This window comes from Panthera onca, chromosome D1 (assembly GCF_046562875.1).
Source record: "Panthera onca isolate mPanOnc1 chromosome D1, mPanOnc1 haplotype 2, whole genome shotgun sequence".
NCBI classification, from domain to species: domain Eukaryota; kingdom Metazoa; phylum Chordata; class Mammalia; order Carnivora; family Felidae; genus Panthera; species Panthera onca.
Genome location: NC_138348.1, coordinates 15,118,491 through 15,136,195, shown reverse-complemented (window position 1 = coordinate 15,136,195; position 17,705 = coordinate 15,118,491). Strand labels below are relative to the sequence as shown.

The 17,705-nt window shown below is 41.1% G+C and overlaps 1 protein-coding gene across 1 annotated transcript; it reads left to right on the top strand.

Annotated features, from left to right (window-relative positions):
* The first annotated feature begins 16,439 nt into the window (after nt 1-16,439).
* Nucleotides 16,440-17,348, top strand: LOC132662481 (olfactory receptor 4C3D). The gene has a single exon (XM_060607932.2). The coding sequence runs from the start codon at nt 16,440-16,442 to the stop codon at nt 17,346-17,348; it is 909 nt and encodes a 302-aa protein (XP_060463915.2).
* Nucleotides 17,349-17,705: the final 357 nt, after the last annotated feature.

The window sequence follows — 17,705 nt, the reverse complement described above, 5'->3', positions numbered from 1 at the left end:
TTGCGTTATGAACGGGAATCTCCTCTCTCTGCGTGACCCGCACTCCCATTCTGGAAGCCGGCCACGGGTGGGCAGCAGGGGAGGAGCTGGTGGGTGAGAGGAGAGTGATGCAGGTGTTGGGAGGAAGCCCTGGAGCCTGGTCTAGTCCAAGCTCCGCCCAAAGGGCCGTGTGATTCTGGGTCCAGATTCCTCTTCTGTGGAAGGAGGATTCCATGAGCTTCTTTCCGAATCAAACAGCTGATGGTGGCTCAGTGAGGGAGCTAGCAGGAGAGGCCCGACTTGACGCCTCTGGTGAGGGCTATTGTTGGAGGAAAAGTGGGAGAAAAGCATGCTGGAAAAGGCTGGTCAGAGCAATATTATTTGTCAGAATCCACAGAAGGAGGAGTTCCATGGCAGAAAGGTATAATGAGAACTCATGAGGTGGGGCAGATTTATTGTGGAGATTTGAAAAATGTTCACCGAAGTTGTTTATCGGGGCCACTGTGTTTAGTATTTCTTTTTCTTGTTTTAAAGTTTCTTTCTTTATTTTTGAAAGAGAGAGAACAAGTGGGGGAGGAGCAGAGAGAGGCGGAGAGAATCCCAAGCAGGCTTCATGTTGTCAGCACAGAGCCCAACGTGGGGCTCAAACTCACAAACCGTGAGATTGTGACCTGAGCCAAAGCCAAGAGTTGGACACTTAACTGACTGAGCCACCCAGGCACCCCCCTGTTTAGAATTTCTTAACCATAAAGCCTGGAAAGGTGTGGTTACTTGATGTTTGAGAACACATACTTATCTTTCAGAGTCCCTTCCTTGGCCCTGCCAGTTAAAGAGCCAGAATTAAAGTCACCCTGCAGGTGACATGTTACTGCACTGTGAATGGTTTACTGGTCTGATGACCTCTTTTTGCAATTCTCTCTAGAATGTTTTCCATTTTGATTTAGAGTTCCATTTTTTAAGTTTTTTAATTTAAATCCCAGGCAGTTAACATACAGTGTTAAATTGGTTTCAGGTGTACAATGTCGTGATGCAACACTTTGATACATCAACCAGTGCTCTTCGCAAACGCCCTCCTTAATCCCCTTCGCCTATTTTGCCCATCCCCCCACCCACCTCCCCTCTGGTAAACATCAGTGTATTCTCTACAGTTAAGAGTCTGTTCCTTGGTTTGTCTCTCTCTCTTTTTTTCCCTTTGCTCGTTTGTTTTATTTCTTAAACTACACATATGAGTGAAATAATATGGCATTTGTCTCTGAGTGACTTATTTTGCTTAGCATTATACTTTCCAGCCCCACTTAACATCATTGCAAGACTTTGTTCTTTTTTGTGGTTGAGTAATATTCCATTGTGTAATATCCCACATCTTCTTATCCATTCATCAATTGATGGATAACTTGGACCATTTATATAATTTGGCTGTGGTAGATAATGCTGCTATAAATATTGGGGTTTCATGTATCCCTTTGAATTAGTATTCGTATGTCCTTTGGGTAAATACTTAGTAGTGTAGTTGCTGGATCGTTGGGTAGTTCTATTTTTTTTTTTTTTTTTTTGTCTCAGACTTCTCACCTTTTATTTTTAATTTTTTAATTTAATTTTTTATTTTTTAAAATTTGCATCCAAATTAGTTAGCATATAGTGCAACAATGATTTCAGGAGTAGATTCCTTAATGCCCCTTACCCATTTAGCCCATCTCCCCTCCCACAACCCCTCCAGTAACCTTCTGTTTGTTCTCCATATTTATGAGTCTCTTATGTTTTGTCCCCCTCCCTGTTTTTATATTATTTTTGTTTCCCTTCCCTTATGTTCATCTGTTTTGTCTCTTAAGGTCCTTATATGAGTGAAGTCATTTATTATGACTTTTGTTTTTCTCTGACTAATTTCACTTAGCATAATACCTTCCAGTTCCACCCACGTAATTGCAAATAGCAAGATTTCATTTTTGATTGCCAAGTAATACTCCATTGTATATATATACCACACTTTCTTTATCCATTCATTCATTGATGGACATTTGGGCTCTTTCCATACTTTGGCTATTGTTGATAGTGCTGCTATAAACATGGGGGCGGGTAGTTCTATTTTTAACCTTTTTGAGGAACCTCTGTACTATTTTCCAGAGTGGCTATGCCATGAAGTTAATAATTATAAATGGCCCATTATTGTTAGTATTTCTTGCACCTGTTTATGAAATACTGTCTTAGGTCAGGGTCAGGAAGATATTAATGGATATTTTATTTCAAATGTGTAATGTGCCTTTTTCATTTAAATCCTTATTCCACTTAAAATTGATTGTTAGGGATTATGTGCTGAAAGGCTTCAATTTTATTTATTTTTTCTTATATGGAGCACCGAGTGTTCTATCATCATATCTATATCAAATTTCTATATTCGTATGAATCTGTTTGTGGCCAATCCTATACTCTCTTAATTACTGTAGTTTATGTCTAGATATATGGTAGGGCACGTTTCTCTATTTTTTTTTTTTTAAGAATATCTTGTCTGTTTTGAGTCCTTTTATCTTCTAGACAGTTTTAAATCTAAATTGTTAAATTCCACAAAATAACTTACTGGGATTTTGTTTGTATTGTTCTATAGATCACTTTGGGAAGAACTTACGCCGTATGAGATCATGTAATTATTTTCACTGGTATGAGATAAGCCTGATTTGGTTATGTGTTACTGTAAACCAAGTCCTCTGAAAAATATAAAGATACAGAGTTCTGTGACTGACAAGTGACTTATGAAACTTCTATTCCCAGGGAAACTGTTAAGGGAGTAGAGGAAGCAGAACAGAGGAGTAAAATATAAATAGAATTCAGGTGAATTCTAGCAGAGGGTCACTTCAGACTGATTTTGCAGAACTCTGGAGTGTAAATTATGCCTAGAGTTTGATTAGAAGCAAGCGAGTGGAGTTTTGATATCCAGACTATTAATATATATTTTTAAGTTTATTTATTTATTTTGAGAAGGGGAGAGAGAGAGAGAGAAAAGAGAGGAAGAGAGAGAGAGAGCACACATGCAGGTAGGCAAGGGGCAGAGAGGGGGAGAGAGAGAGAGAGAGAGAGAGAGAGTCCCAAGCAGGCTTTCTTCTTTTTTTTTTTTTCCCCAATATATGAAGTTTATTGTCAAATTGGTTTCCATACAACACCCAGTGCTCATCCCAAAAGGTGCCCTCCTCAATACCCATCACCCACCCTCCCCTCCCTCCCACCCCCCATCAACCCTCAGTTTGTTCTCAGTTTTTAAGAGTCTCTTATGCTTTGGCTCTCTCCCACTCTAACCTCTTTTTTTTTTTTTTCCCTTCCCCTCCCCCATGGGTTTCTGTTAAGTTTCTCAGGATCCACATAAGAGTGAAACCATATGGTATCTGTCTTTCTCTGTATGGCTTATTTCACTTAGCATCACACTCTCCAGTTCCATCCATGTTGCTACAAAGGGCCATATTTCATTCTTTCTCATTGCCACGTAGTATTCCATTGTGTATATAAACCACAATTTCTTTATCCATTCATCAGTTGATGGACATTTAGGCTCTTTCCATAATTTGGCTATTGTTGAGAGTGCTGCTATAAACATTGGGGTACAAGTGCCCCTATGCATCAGTGCTCCTGTATCCCTTGGGTAAATTCCTAGCAGTGCTACTGCTGGATCATAGGGTAGGTCTATTTTTAATTTTCTGAGGAACCTCCACACTGTTTTCCAGAGCGGCTGCACCAGTTTGCATTCCCACCAACAGTGCAAGAGGGTTCCCGTTTCTCCACATCCTCTCCAGCATCTATAGTCTCCTGATTTGTTCATTTTGGCCACTCTGACTGGCGTGAGGTGATATCTGAGTGTGGTTTTGATTTGTATTTCCCTGATAAGGAGCGACGTTGAACATCTTTTCATGTGCCTGTTGGCCATCCAGATGTCTTCTTTAGAGAAGTGTCTATTCATGTTTTCTGCCCATTTCTTCACTGGGTTATTTGTTTTTCGGGTGTGGAGTTTGGTGAGCTCTTTATAGATTTTGGATACTAGCCCTTTGTCCGATATGCCATTTGCAAATATCTTTTCCCATTCCGTTGGTTGCCTTTTAGTTTTGTTGGTTGTTTCCTTTGCTGTGCAGAAGCTTTTTATCTTCATAAGGTCCCAGTAATTCATTTTTGCTTTCAATTCCCTTGCCTTTGGGGATGTGTTGAGTAAGAGATTGCTACGGCTGAGGTCAGAGAGGTCTTTTCCTGCTTTCTCCTCTAGGGTTTTGATGGTTTCCTGTCTCACATTCAGGTCCTTTATCCATTTGGAGTTTATTTTTGTGAATGGTGTGAGAAAGTGGTCTAGTTTCAACCTTCTGCATGTTGCTGTCCAGTTCTCCCAGCACCATTTGTTAAAGAGACTGTCTTTTTTCCATTGGATGTTCTTTCCTGCTTTGTCAAAGATGAGTTGGCCATACGTTTGTGGGTCTAGTTCTGGGGTTTCTATTCTATTCCATTGGTCTATGTGTCTGTTTTTATGCTAATACCATGCTGTCTTGATGATGACAGCTTTGTAGTAGAGGCTAAAGTCTGGGATTGTGATGCCTCCTGCTTTGGTCTTCTTCTTCAAAATTACTTTGGCTATTCGGGGCCTTTTGTGGTTCCATATGAATTTTAGGATTGCTTGTTCTAGCTTCGAGAAGAATGCTGGTGCAATTTTGATTGGGATTGCATTGAATGTGTAGATAGCTTTGGGTAGTATTGACATTTTGACAATATTTATTCTTCCAATCCATGAGCAGGGAATGTCTTTCCATTTCTTTATATCTTCTTCAATTACCTTCATAAGCTTTCTATAGTTTTCAGCATACAGATCTTTTACATCTTTGGTTAGATTTATTCCTAGGTATTTTATGCTTCTTGGTGCAATTGTGAATGGGATCAGTTTCTTCATTTGTCTTTCTGTTGCTTCATTGTTAGTGTATAAGAATGCAACTGATTTCTGTACATTGATTTTGTATCCTGTAACTTTGCTGAATTCATGTATCAGTTCTAGCAGACTTTCCAAGCAGGCTTTTCCATTGTTGGCACAGAGCTCGACACAGGGCTCGAACTGTGAGACTATGACCTGAACCAAAATCAAGAATCATATGCTCAACCAACTGAACCACCCAGGCACCCCGATACTCCCAGATTCTTTAGACATTAGCTAAGGGCTTCTCTGGGTTTGGGTTGGGTATAAATTCCCAGACACTTTAATACAGGGAAAATGGACTCTAGTAGCCCAAGGGCAGCATGTGCTAGCTGTTGACAGTAAAGACACATGAAGTTCATGGGTTAAAAAAAAAAAGCGCGATATGGACAGGGATATGGACAGACCTTGACATTCTTTGTCATGCTCTCCTTTATTTTGGTGCTCTTTATTTTTATTATTGTTTTTAACTTTGGTGGTTTTTAAAGTGTTAAAGACCACCAGCTCCTTTGATTAAATTTATTCTAGGAAACCTATGGTTTTGTTGCTATTGTAAATAGGGTCCTTAAGAATTGCATCTTCTAGGCACCTGGGGGGGTTAGTCGCTAAGCGTCTGACTCTTGATTTCAGCTCAGGTTATGATCTCATGGTTTGTGAGATAGAGGACTGAGTTGGGTTCTGCGCTGACAGCGTGAAGCCTGCTTGACATTCTCTCACTCCTTCTCTCTGCCCCTTTCCCACTCACTCTTTCTCTCTCAAAATAAATAAAAAACATTCAAAAAATCTTTCAAAAAAGAATTGCATCTTCCAAATTATGTCCTATAGAAATGTAATGATTTTTTGTTTTTAATTTATATTACCAAAACTTTATTATTGCTAATAATTTTTCTGTAAACACTTTAGGGTTTTCTAGTAGACAATAATATCATATGGGAACGCTACTGGTGTTCTATCTTCCTCTCTATTTTTTTGGAAACATCTCTGGGTAAGAATTATAGCACAATGTCAGATATAAACAGTGATGATAAGATTCTTGTTTTTAATTTTAAGGGGACTATTTCTAAATTTCCCCATTACAAATGATGCTTGATATAGATATGGACCATATGTGGCTTCCACGTAGTGTAATGTTTTCAAGATTCATTTACATTGTAGCTTGTATCATAACTTCATTTCTTTCTATGGACCAATAATACAGGGTTACTGGAGGAGTTGTGGGTGGAGTTGCTGTTCCCCTGTCTACCCCGGTTCTAGGGTATGAGGTATATGGTAGGTAGGCAGTTAAAACTTCACAGCCCTATCTTACAGCAAAACAGCTGCCTCATTCCTCACCAAGCTTTTCCCTGGTGATCATTGGGTTTTTACTAAATTCCAGGGTTCTACAAAACCAGTATTTACCATCTCATTAGTTGTTCCTGGTGGTAGGGGGATTGAGCCCTAGAGTTCCCTGCTCTGCTATTTTCAGTGATACTACTCTTGTAATCATCATAATTCTCTAATTCAATATTATCTCCATTTTACCAGTGTGTATGCTGAGGCACAGAGAGGTTAAGTTACTGGCTCAAGATCATAGAACTATAGGGGCACTTGGGTTGCTCAGCTGGGTAAGTGTCTGACTCTTGTTTTCAGCTCAGGTCATGATATCACAGTCATGAGATCAAGCCCCATGTCAGCTCCCACATTGTGCATGGAGCCTACTTAAGAGTCTCTCTATCCCTCTCCTTTGCCCCTCTCCTGCTCTTGTGTGTTGGTTCTCTCTCTCTCTCTCTCAAAAAAAAAAAAAAAGATCATAAAGCCATAAATAGTGGAGTCTGGGTCTAGAGGATGAAATTTCTACTATACTAATGCTAGTAGTTTCTTGATAAATATTTATGACTACAGTATAGCAGGATATGGACATTAAACTTTCTTTTTGTGTGATAATGATTTTGACTCTGGTTTTTATTTGATCATGAAGGTCTACTGAGATTCAGAGGCTTCTTGAGTAGAGTAATATATAAATTTTGAAGGGAAAAAGGGAAGGAAAAAGGCCAAAAAATGAGGAGGTATGATTCAGACAATGTAACGTGTTTATCAGATCATTTAATTTTTTTCTCTTGGGCACACAGACTATGTTTCCTAGCCCCCTTACATCCATGTGGGGTCTTATAAATAATGGGTAGAAGATGTATCCCAGTTTAGGCTTGATTCATAAAATGTCCTCAGTGATCCTTAATCTCTCTGTGTGGTCATTGGCTAGGTGGGTGTAGATGACCTAGAAGATGGTCCTGAAGTTTCAGGAGACTGGAGGCATCACAAAATGGGAATGGGCCTGTATGCGGGGTTCATGGCTTGGTGGAGAGTTGCATGTGAGACATTTCTGATTAGGCCTATCTGTATTGGATTCAGTGTGAATGACTTTTACTGGGATTATGCCACTGAGATTTGGGGCTGTTCTGTATTATTAAAGCATTACTAACCCGTGCTAATTAATACAGAGAACTAATAGATAGGGTTCCTAATGAATTTATTCAAGAAGATGAGGGATGGAAGAGGTAGGGATGGGGCCCCTATAAGGGGGCTGGATGAATGGACCATTCTCAGGAGCACTATGCAGGGGGCCAGCTATCCTGGGTAGAGCCCTTGCCATGCTGTACCTCAACCTCAGGATTGCACTGATCGCCATTCTTCTAACATTGTGGATACCTCCCCACAATGCCCCCAGCCACCTGGAGCCCAGAGGATGTACTCTGCACACAAATACTGCGTTAGGAGTGGAAGAACATCACGACTTGACTTGGGGGGGTTTCTGAACTTAGGAAACGTGAGATCCCTAAGCTGGGTGAGTAGTTAGTGGAGCAGCTGCACATTATAGAATAAATGAATGTAAAATGCTGCTAATCACATCTGCTCTGTCTTCTACACGGCATTCTGGTGAACGGAGATGGTAATGGATGAGAAAATCCTCTGTAAAATGGAATGCAAGAATAAGAGCAAACACAATTCTTCCTATTAACGGTCTTCAACTCTAGGCTGCCCCTGAGTTATGTTGTTGGATTACTGAGAAAGCTTCCTGATCCCCCATCATATTCTCAAAATGAATTGTTATATCTCCTAGCTTGACTATGCCATGAGGTAAGGAGGTGTGTGTGTGTGTGTGTGTGTGTGTGTGTGTGTGTGTGTGTGTGTGTGTGTTTTCTATTTAATTTTCCTGAATCCTAAATCCAGCCACGCATAGTGTTCAGCTCAGTGGTGTTGGTTCCTCTTAGATGGAAGAACAGACAGATGGACTGAAGGCCAGAGAGGTGAAGTGGTTTGACAAGCCTGTAGATTTTTTGAGCTGGATCCTACCTCTTGATTTCCATCATTCCCCACCACCCATCCCTTTCATCGACTTCTCTGAGCTGCTATTTTCTTTCTGTGAAAATGATGCATTAGATCTATATAAACTTTTCATCCTCCCTACCAGATTTTATATTTCATGATTTCAAGAAAAATGTAATAGGTTTCCTAGAGTTTCCTTCTCACAGTTCTCTTATGCACCCTCTGGGTGATGAATGACCAGTGGGAGGAGGAAATAGACAAACGCATGAAGCAGGTGATACCGTGCGCTAGCACACTGGAGTTTAGATCCAAACCTCACAGAGCTTCATTTAAGAGTTGGGATGCCGAAAACACTGTGGAGGGATGGGGGCCACTGGGTGCTGTGGGGGAAGGTTAGGGTAGGTGAAGGGAAAACTTTAGATTTTTGGAATCGCACTAAAAAAAAAATGACACCTGAGTCTTTCAGCGTACTAAGAACAATGGCAGAATTCATCTTAGGCTTTTTAAGAAAAACATTTTCCTAATCATTTGATCTTTATAAGGCAAGGTTCTGAGTCTCTGGAGAGGAGAAGATTTAGGCAGAGGAGAGAATGAAGTGGCTTTACTTAGTAATGTAAATGAATATAAAACAATAAAAGGGTGACTCTCATGAGTGAAGAGTTGTAGCGATGCTGAGTTTTGCTCTCTCCAGTGGGCTTAGGACAGACATCTGGGGCTCTGAGTAGGGGGGAGGAGAAGACCTGGCAAATGGATGGACCTGAGTGGAAGCAGGACCCCAGGAGATGGAGGCAAGATGGTCCAGAGACTCCCCGGCAGGCATTTGTAAGTTGGTGGCCGCGGGGAGCATGGGTACCTGCTATTACAATTTAGGATTTTCCTTATAGCTGTACTTCCTTTAGGACATCCTCAGTTTCTGTAATTCAGCCAAGTGTCCGGATGCAGAAGAGAAGGGAGACACTGCAGTGGCACAGGAGTGGTGATGAGGTGGCTAGATGCACAATGTCAGGGGATAGTGACCTTGGCAATGATAATGATGGTGGCAATAACAGTAGTAGTGATACCAACACCTACACAGCACATGCTTGCATACTACGTGCCAGGCATTGTCCTAAGCATTTATAAGTGAACTCATTTTATCCTCGTCTTGGCCTTATGAGGTGGGCACTCTTTTTTTCCAGCTTTCCTGAGAGATTATTGACATATGACGCATGTAAGTTTAAGGTGTACCACGTACAGTATGTGATGATTTGATATATGTATATGTTGAGAAGTGATGACCCCAATAAGATTAGTTAACACCTCCATGCCCTCACATAATTACCATTTTTTTGTGTGTGTGTGTGTGTATCGTGATAACACTTAAGATTTACTCTCTTGGCAACTTTGAAGTATATAATACAGTACTGTTAATCCTAGTCACCATGCTGTATATTGCATGCCCAGCTGGACACTATTATCAGCTCCATTTTACAGAAGAGAAAACTGAGGTAGAGAAGACTTAGGGTTAAGTAATTTTCCCAAAGGGGAAAACCTGAGGCAGAGAACTTGAGAGGAGTGACTTCCTGCTGGCACCCAAGATAGTGTGGTGACCTATTTGTCCTTGGTTACCTGTGGTAGCCAAGTATGTCCTTGGAAGGCTTGAAAATCTGGATCCAGAGTTTCAACATTTGTGACAAACTTTGTCCACTTCTCTCTGTTTCCCCACCTTGGCTCTGGGCCATGTCAGTAGACCTGGTTAGCCTCTGAGACAGGGTCTCACAGGACTATGGTGTTTAAATTCCTGGTCCAGTGCCAGCTACTTCCAGCTGGCTGGGAGGAGAGAGTTGGTCTCTTCCAGGAGCCAACTCTCCAGCTCAGACACTCAGGGAAGTCACTTGCAACTTGTTCCAGTTTTCAGAGCAAGAAGGACGATAGGATTTAAGTGGTCCCAATATGGTTGGGACATAGAGTTTTTGATTTCATCCAAAAGACCTGACATCAGGGCATTAGAGGATCATCTAGGGGATGGAGCAGCCATTTCACCCTGTCACCCTCCTCCCCACTCTGACCCCAGAGAGCCATCAGGGACTTAGGAGCCACTTTAGGTGAGTTCAGTGCTATGGTGGTTGCAAAATGTGGCATGTCGGGATCTGCTCTTACCGGTGGAATCCAAAATTTCAACAGGCATTTCAGAAATTTTAAATCCTCCTGATTTTTTCTAGAGGAAAGGTCCAAGCAAAATAATAAATTGTACATTATTCAAGTACTTCACCTTGGCTGTACAAGTAAGTTTTCTCAGTGTTGATTTATTTTCTGATAAATTCAAATTTTCTATTGTTTTCTATGTAAAGAGACAATGAAATAACCCACTTGATTTTTGGTAATGCTCCTAATTTCATCCTTCTCTTTTCTGAATTTTGATGAAACTTTCCAAAATCCTACTTATTCTTGGTATTTGGGTCTGAATTGAGAAAAAAAGCCTTACAAATAATAACAACTTGTTATTATTTGTTGTATTTTTTGTTGTATTTTTGTTGTATTATTTGTTGTATTAACAACTTGTTAAATAATAACAACTTACATTTTTTCCCTGGAGCTTTATAGTGTCCACAGTCTGTTCATTTACTTTCTTATCTGACTTCTCAACACCCTTCAGATGAAGTATTGACATCACTGTTTTAGAAATGAAGAAACTGAGGCTCACTGTGGCTGAGTGGAGGAGCTGAGACCTCCACGGTTTGTTTGATGGCAATTTCAGACTCTCAGGATCCAGTAGCATTAAGAACATGCCATCAGACCCAGACCCAGAATGTCTCAATCTTGTGTCATGAGTCCCCCACCCATTTAGAATTGCAATAAATTTCTTTTTTTAAATATAATTTATTGTCAAATTGGCTTCCATATAACACCCACTGCTCATCCCAACAAGTGCCCTCCTCAATGCCCGTCACCCATTTTCCCCTCTCGCAATAAATGTATTTTACGTGATTTCTTCACCTGTCTTCTGGCAACCCTTTTTATTCATAAGACTATAAGACTCATAACATGGAGTGTTCTCAAGCTCTTTCCTAGAAAGACTCAGCTTCTTTTTAATAAAAATATATTTTCAGTCACCCTTATCCGTGAGGATCCGTGGGTTTACCTGGCAATTGTACGGCATTTTCTTCTGAGGTTCTGCAGCCTTCTGCAAAAGTAACTCTTTTGATTTCATGTGACTTTCTCTGCTCACAAATCTCGCAATTATGGTTGGGGAATGGAAGCATCAGCACTGGCCAGTGTGTTGAAATTTACAAGCCCTAATCAATAATTTAGATGTCAGGACTGGAGCTTAGATATCTAGAAGGACATTGCTGAACTTGAAATACAGGGATCCAAGGTCAGGAAGGCTGGGCTGGGGTGCGGAAAGTCATGGAGCAGAGGCATATATCAGTGGCAGGGCAGGATGGGGCGGATGGTGGGGAGGCCTGAGCGCTACCAGCAAGGGGCCATGAGGTCGTGGGTGGCAAGGGGCCCAGGTGAACGTTAAGCTTATCTGTGCAGTGTGAGACTGACAGTGTGTGGTGTGAGGGAACTGTAGGTAGCATTGTGACAACTGAGGGCGGTTTCCACCCTAAATTACATTCAAGTTAGGGTGGGGCTCTTCTTCATGTTCATAGAATTCCTTGGGCAAATTTATCTGGATACCATACACTCTGTGAGAATGGGGACCAAGCTTGCTTCATTTGCTTCCTCAGCCACCAGCCTAATATACCTGACATAACACTTGTTGATTGAATGAATGAGTGCGTGGACCCTTAAGCCTGCTGTGAATCCAGGGACCTGAGGATGTACTCCAAATTTATATGGCTCACAAATAATTTGAATGTAAGAGTTCCTTCATGGGATAGTAGCTCGTCTTTGAAGGTGCATGCAGAATGTTTAGACTCCTTTCAGACTTGTCACTGCTGAGATAACTAATCTTGGAGATGCACAGGCCAGAATCAGTGGGTTGGTGGGCAGGGCCTTAAAGGAGTGATCCGGACCACAGAGGTCCCTGAGGAGCATTTCTGTGGGGATAGCTGGGGAAAAAGTGAACATGGATTTTATTGTTCTAGATAACACACAGAAGAGGAAATGAAGTGTAAAGAGGTTAAAGACCAGCTCGAGTTCACATCATTAGGAAGTGTCAGATTATGGGGAGGTTGTAAAGGGAGAGCAGCGGCTCACAGATGGCAAGGGAAAAGTTACGTTTGCTAACAGGCTCAGCCAGTTACAGCTGACAGCACTGTTCCTCACCTCCAGCTCTCCTCACTTGACAGGGGAGAATACTACGGCTCAGGAAGATGATGTGAGTTTCCAAAAGTCTCACAGTTACCTTATGGAAGAGTCAGCACTAGAACCCAGACTTCCTGACTCCTGTTGTGCTACTTAGGAAAGAAAGCAGCTAGAAACTCTCAGGAGGTTTGACTAATGTTCATAGAATGGTGCAATGAACAGTGTGTAGGTTTGGGGTCAGGCCTGGCTGCGGTCAAATTCTATTTTCTACCACCCACAGCCCTAGGATAGTATGTACGAAAAGAAAATTCACTGACATTTAATTTTATGTGCTCACATTCTGTTCTACCACTTAGAGCCCTGGGATAGTATGTAGAAGAAAATTCATTGATACTTAATTTTATCATCTATGAAGGTATTTTTCTGCCTCATGTAATGATGAAACAGTATGGTACATAATAAAGCACTGAGTTTTACATTCAAAGGGACCAATTATAGGAACATAAAATTTTCTCTACCAGTTCCAACAACTTCTTTGACAAGAACCCTCAAGAGCTGGCATCTAAGAGACTGAGATTGAGAAACACTGATCATCCACAAGTGACTTCTCAGTTCCCTCTAAATTACTCTTTATAGCTTTAACAATTTCTGAAAGGGAGAAGTATATTGGATAGTAAAACATGGGAAGTTGTTCAACATTAGCCGTGGTCAAACAAATATAAATTTTAAAAAGTCAGATGAAATTTAGCCAAAAATAAATCCTGATATCCATCACTAGCTAGGGTGAAAGAGGTAACCTCCATTTTGGTGTTAGTTATGTAAATTGGGGACTGTCTTTTTGGTGAGAGATATCAAAAGTCTTTATAATATCTATACCTCACTGTTTAGTATATACATCTGAGAAATTATCTTAGGGACCTCGAGATGACTTAGTGCATGATTAAGTTTTCTGTGGTATTAGAAAAAAAAGTGGACTTGTTATTAGATACATCTACTTGACAGAATAATAGGCAATCATTAAAAACAGTGCATTATAATGATATGGGAAATATTTAAGTTATATTGATCAGGATAATATATAAACATGTGGTGTGATATGTGTTATGGTGTGATAATATATAAACATCTATAGATGGAAGAAAGGATGAAAGAAAAATACATTAGAAAGTTAGTAAGTTTTTGTTTTTGGATGGTACTACTCAATAATTTTTTCTCCTCCTTTAAATATTTTCTAAACTCTGTCTCATCACCATAGGTTATGTTTGTAATTACTTTCCCCTCCTTTTTCTAAGAAGATCCACTGATACCAAGCTTAGGCAAAAACCTGGAGCTAGCAACTTTGTCTTTCCTTCTGTTCCTTTTGTCTGCTTCGTGTCTGAGTAATCTGGGTTTTGAAGGACACAATGGTATAGGAGAGAAGGACAGACTGGGGAGTTAAAGACTCCCACAGACTGGGATCTGTGTTCAGTCTCCCACAACCTAACTTCTGTGAGTTGGTTTGCTCTTTAATACTTCTAGGTCAAAATGTTAGCATCTGAAAGTCAAAGATCTTTGCACCAGCTTATATAAAAAACCCCATCCTTAATAGCTTTTTAGCAAGAAAAAAGGTACTCTATAGTTCATAAATGGATAAAATTCCTTATTTGGCTTTTGAACTCAGGTCACATAGGATTGTGGGAATTTTCCAAATCAGAGAAGAGATTATGAAACATTTTTTTTTTTCCCCTGCAGGAACTTTCTTTAATCCTATCTGGGCATTCAACATACGCATCATTCAGAGCAGCGGAAGGAGGACCAGATGATGCAGAAGGACGGACCAGATGACATGTTATAAGAATACTATTGGTTCTGTTAATTTACCATGTTAGAATGTAAGTAATTCTGATAAGAAGCTATCGACCTCCTTAGATCCAGGTATTGTAAGTTTCCTATATTATTTGGTTTTGTTTTTTTTATTCATTCAACACATAGTCATTGACTACCGTTCTAGGTCTGGCAATAATGACAGTAGACACAAAGAATCTTCTTTCAAGATACTCTAAGTGTAGGGTGGGAAGGTGGAGGGAGACCAATACAACATAGTGCGTGCAAAGAGCTAGGGTAGAGATGCAATCTGGGTGCTGTAGGAATACAGTGAAAGTCCTTATAATCTAGCCTGGGTTGGGGGAAGAGGCCATCTTCCTTGTGGAGATAATAGCTGAGCCTATTTTCGGAGGATGTATGGGAGTAAGCCAGGAAAATTGGGAAAGATTGGAGGAATAGCATGCGGATGACAATGAGGTGTTAGTGAGCATGACTCGATCAGGGGATTTAGAGTAGTTTCATATGGTTAAAGCACATGGTAGTGGACAGGGATGGATGACATGGAAGGGCGGTAAGATCCAGGGACTTGTAATGAGACTAAAATGCTTAGATTTTTATCTTGAAGGTAAAAAGGAGCCACTGGAGGGTATGACTGAATGATTGAATTTTATGTGCAATACTAGATGCAGTGTGGATGATTGAGCAGGTGTCTGCATGAGATATGAGGCAGGAGAGAGGGATGACCTTGTTGGAGCAACCATCAGATTATTTTGCTAATTGATCTCAGTCTAGTGCTGAGAACTATGGTTGGGACATGATAGGCGCTCAAAATGTTTCTGAAATAAATAAGTAAATGAATGAATGAATGAATGAATGAATGGATAGATGAATGTTAAGGTGTTCCAGACTCTGAGTCTGGAGTTCTGTCTTGTCCAGCAAGAGAGCAGATGTAGAATTGAGAGAGAGGCTAATGTCGCGGAGTGGACAAGAACCCCGAGTAAGGGTCCTTGCTCTGTTTTTATTAGTGTCAGAAGGCTTACACACGTGATGGATGTGCAGAAAAAGACAATGAATCCATGAACATTAACTCGTGTGTTAGAGAAAGGAGGTTTCGAAGATACCTGGTGTTAGGGATGTGGGTCAATACAAAACAAAATCCTGGCTCTGGGCAGATGGCTGTTTAAAGCAGGCACTAGGCACTGCCTACGGTTATCTTATCTTGCCTCAGGGATAAGACAGATAGAGCATGCTACCTCAGGGTCAACAAGGCACCTTTCTTTTGCTAATTAGCTCCCCTCTGGGCAGCTTCCCTCTGCTGTGGTCTATAGCCCTGTTTACGTGTTTACCTATACTGGTCCTTCCCTCCTGTGACAGCAGCTTTCTGCTTCTGTACTATGTTGGGGGTGCTTTCGCCCAGTTTTCCTAATCTTGGATGCTTTCATCTCATGGCTTCCTAATCCTATGCCTTTGTTCTAAACTGGGGGTGCTTTCGCCCTGTTTACCTAATCTTGGATGCTTTCATCCTAAACCTTGTTAACCCATGGGTGCAAGCTCAGGAAATTCCTAAACTTATTCCCCCCAGTAAAGAACAAGACTTGATAAGGTGTGGTGACTAATTTTGCAATTATGAGGTGGACTAGTGAAGGGAGAAGTCAAGGATGACTCACTCCCGTGTTTGTAGCGGGTGGCGGAGAAAATGCCAAGAGCTGAGCTGGGCTTGAGATGAGGAAGTCAGTGCCCATGTGCATTGAGGAGTACAAATGGGAGTTGGAAGTGTAGCTCCAAAAAAGCAACTGTAAAAAAAAAAAAAAAATTAGAGGGATTATTTTCCCAGAAGTGGTTATTTTCAGTGAACTAAAATTTATATTATCCTTTTATCACAAAAAAACTTCCATGAAGATATTTTCAGTCAGAAAACAGAATTCATACTTATCGGTTAAAATGCAAGAGAGGTAATATTTCGGGAGTTGTTTATTTTATCTGCTATTTAACTTTGTACTCTGTCAAAATTATTAATTAGAAATGCAGAAAATGATTTTCATTATTAACACGTTCTTTCTTTGGGATTCAGGATTTGGGATAATGCTATTCCACAAACACTGATTTCCCCCAACTTGAAAAAATTTCTTGAAAGAGGTAGTAATACATTTTTCTTGGGAAATCTCTTTTCACCCAAGTCCTTGCTCATGGATTCATGGATAGTCCACGAAACATCACGGAATTTTTCATGCTGGGACTCTCGCAAAACTCTGAAGTGCAGAGAGTTTTGTTTGTGTTCTTTCTGATTGTCTACCTTGTCTCTGTTGGGGGCAACCTACTTATCATGATCACCATTATCTTCAGTCCCACCTTGGGCTCCCCTATGTACTTTTTCCTCTCATGTTTGTCCTTTATTGATACTTGCTATTCCTCATGTATGACCCCCAAACTCATTGCAGACTCCTTGTATGAGGGGAGAACCATCTCTTTTGAGGGCTGTCTGATTCAATTCTTTGTTGCCCATTTATTGGGAGGAACTGAAATCATTCTGCTCACGGTCATGGCCTATGACCGCTACGTGGCCATCTGCGAGCCTCTGCACTACACGACCACCATGACCAAGCATCTCTGTGCCCTGCTGGTGGGGGTGGCTTGGCTGGGGGGCTTCCTGCATTCACTGGTTCAGCTCCTCCTGGTCCTTCAGCTGCCCTTCTGTGGGCCTAACGTGATCAATCACTTTGTCTGCGACCTGTACCCCTTGCTGGAGCTCGCCTGCACCGACACATATGTCATTGGCGTCCTGGTGGTGGCCAACAGTGGTGTGATCTGCCTGTTGAACTTCCTCATGCTGGCTGCCTCCTACATTGTCATCCTGCGTTCCTTGAGGTGCCACGGTGCCGAGGGGAGGCGCAAAGCCCTCTCCACCTGTGGGGCCCACTTCACTGTTGTTGCCCTGTTCTTTGTGCCTTGTATATTTATTTACATGCGGCCATCGTCTACTTTGTCCATGGACAAAATAGTGGCTGTGTTTTATTGTATTTTGACACCCATGTTCAACCCCCTGATTTATACACTGAGGAACGCAGAGGTGAAAAATGCCATGAAAAACCTATGGAAAAAATGAGCAATTGTGGATAGAAGATACAGGTACAGTAAGGAAAGAAATAACGAGTCATTCTCAGTGAAAGTTCATATTTTCATGATGAGAGCTGAGAGACTATTAAAAATTTCCAGAATAAAACTGATTTGAATGTTTGAAATTACGTCTAGTCTATCCATGTCCTGTGATACTGGCCAGACAAATTATTATACACAACTTCAATTTCTTTTAAACAGTTTACACTGCATTGCAGAACATGGAAACACCACCTCTCCCTCACCTTTGTCTGAGATGGAGCCTTCATCAGCCTGGGCTAGTAAGAGTCTGTGATGAGTAGGACCCCTTGTTGGAGTGAAAAGTATGACCCCTGGCCCTCCAACT

Coding starts and splice junctions, on each gene's coding strand:
- LOC132662481 (XM_060607932.2), top strand. CDS start 16,440: ATGGATAGTCCACGAAACATCACGGAATTTTTCATGCTGGGACTCTCG.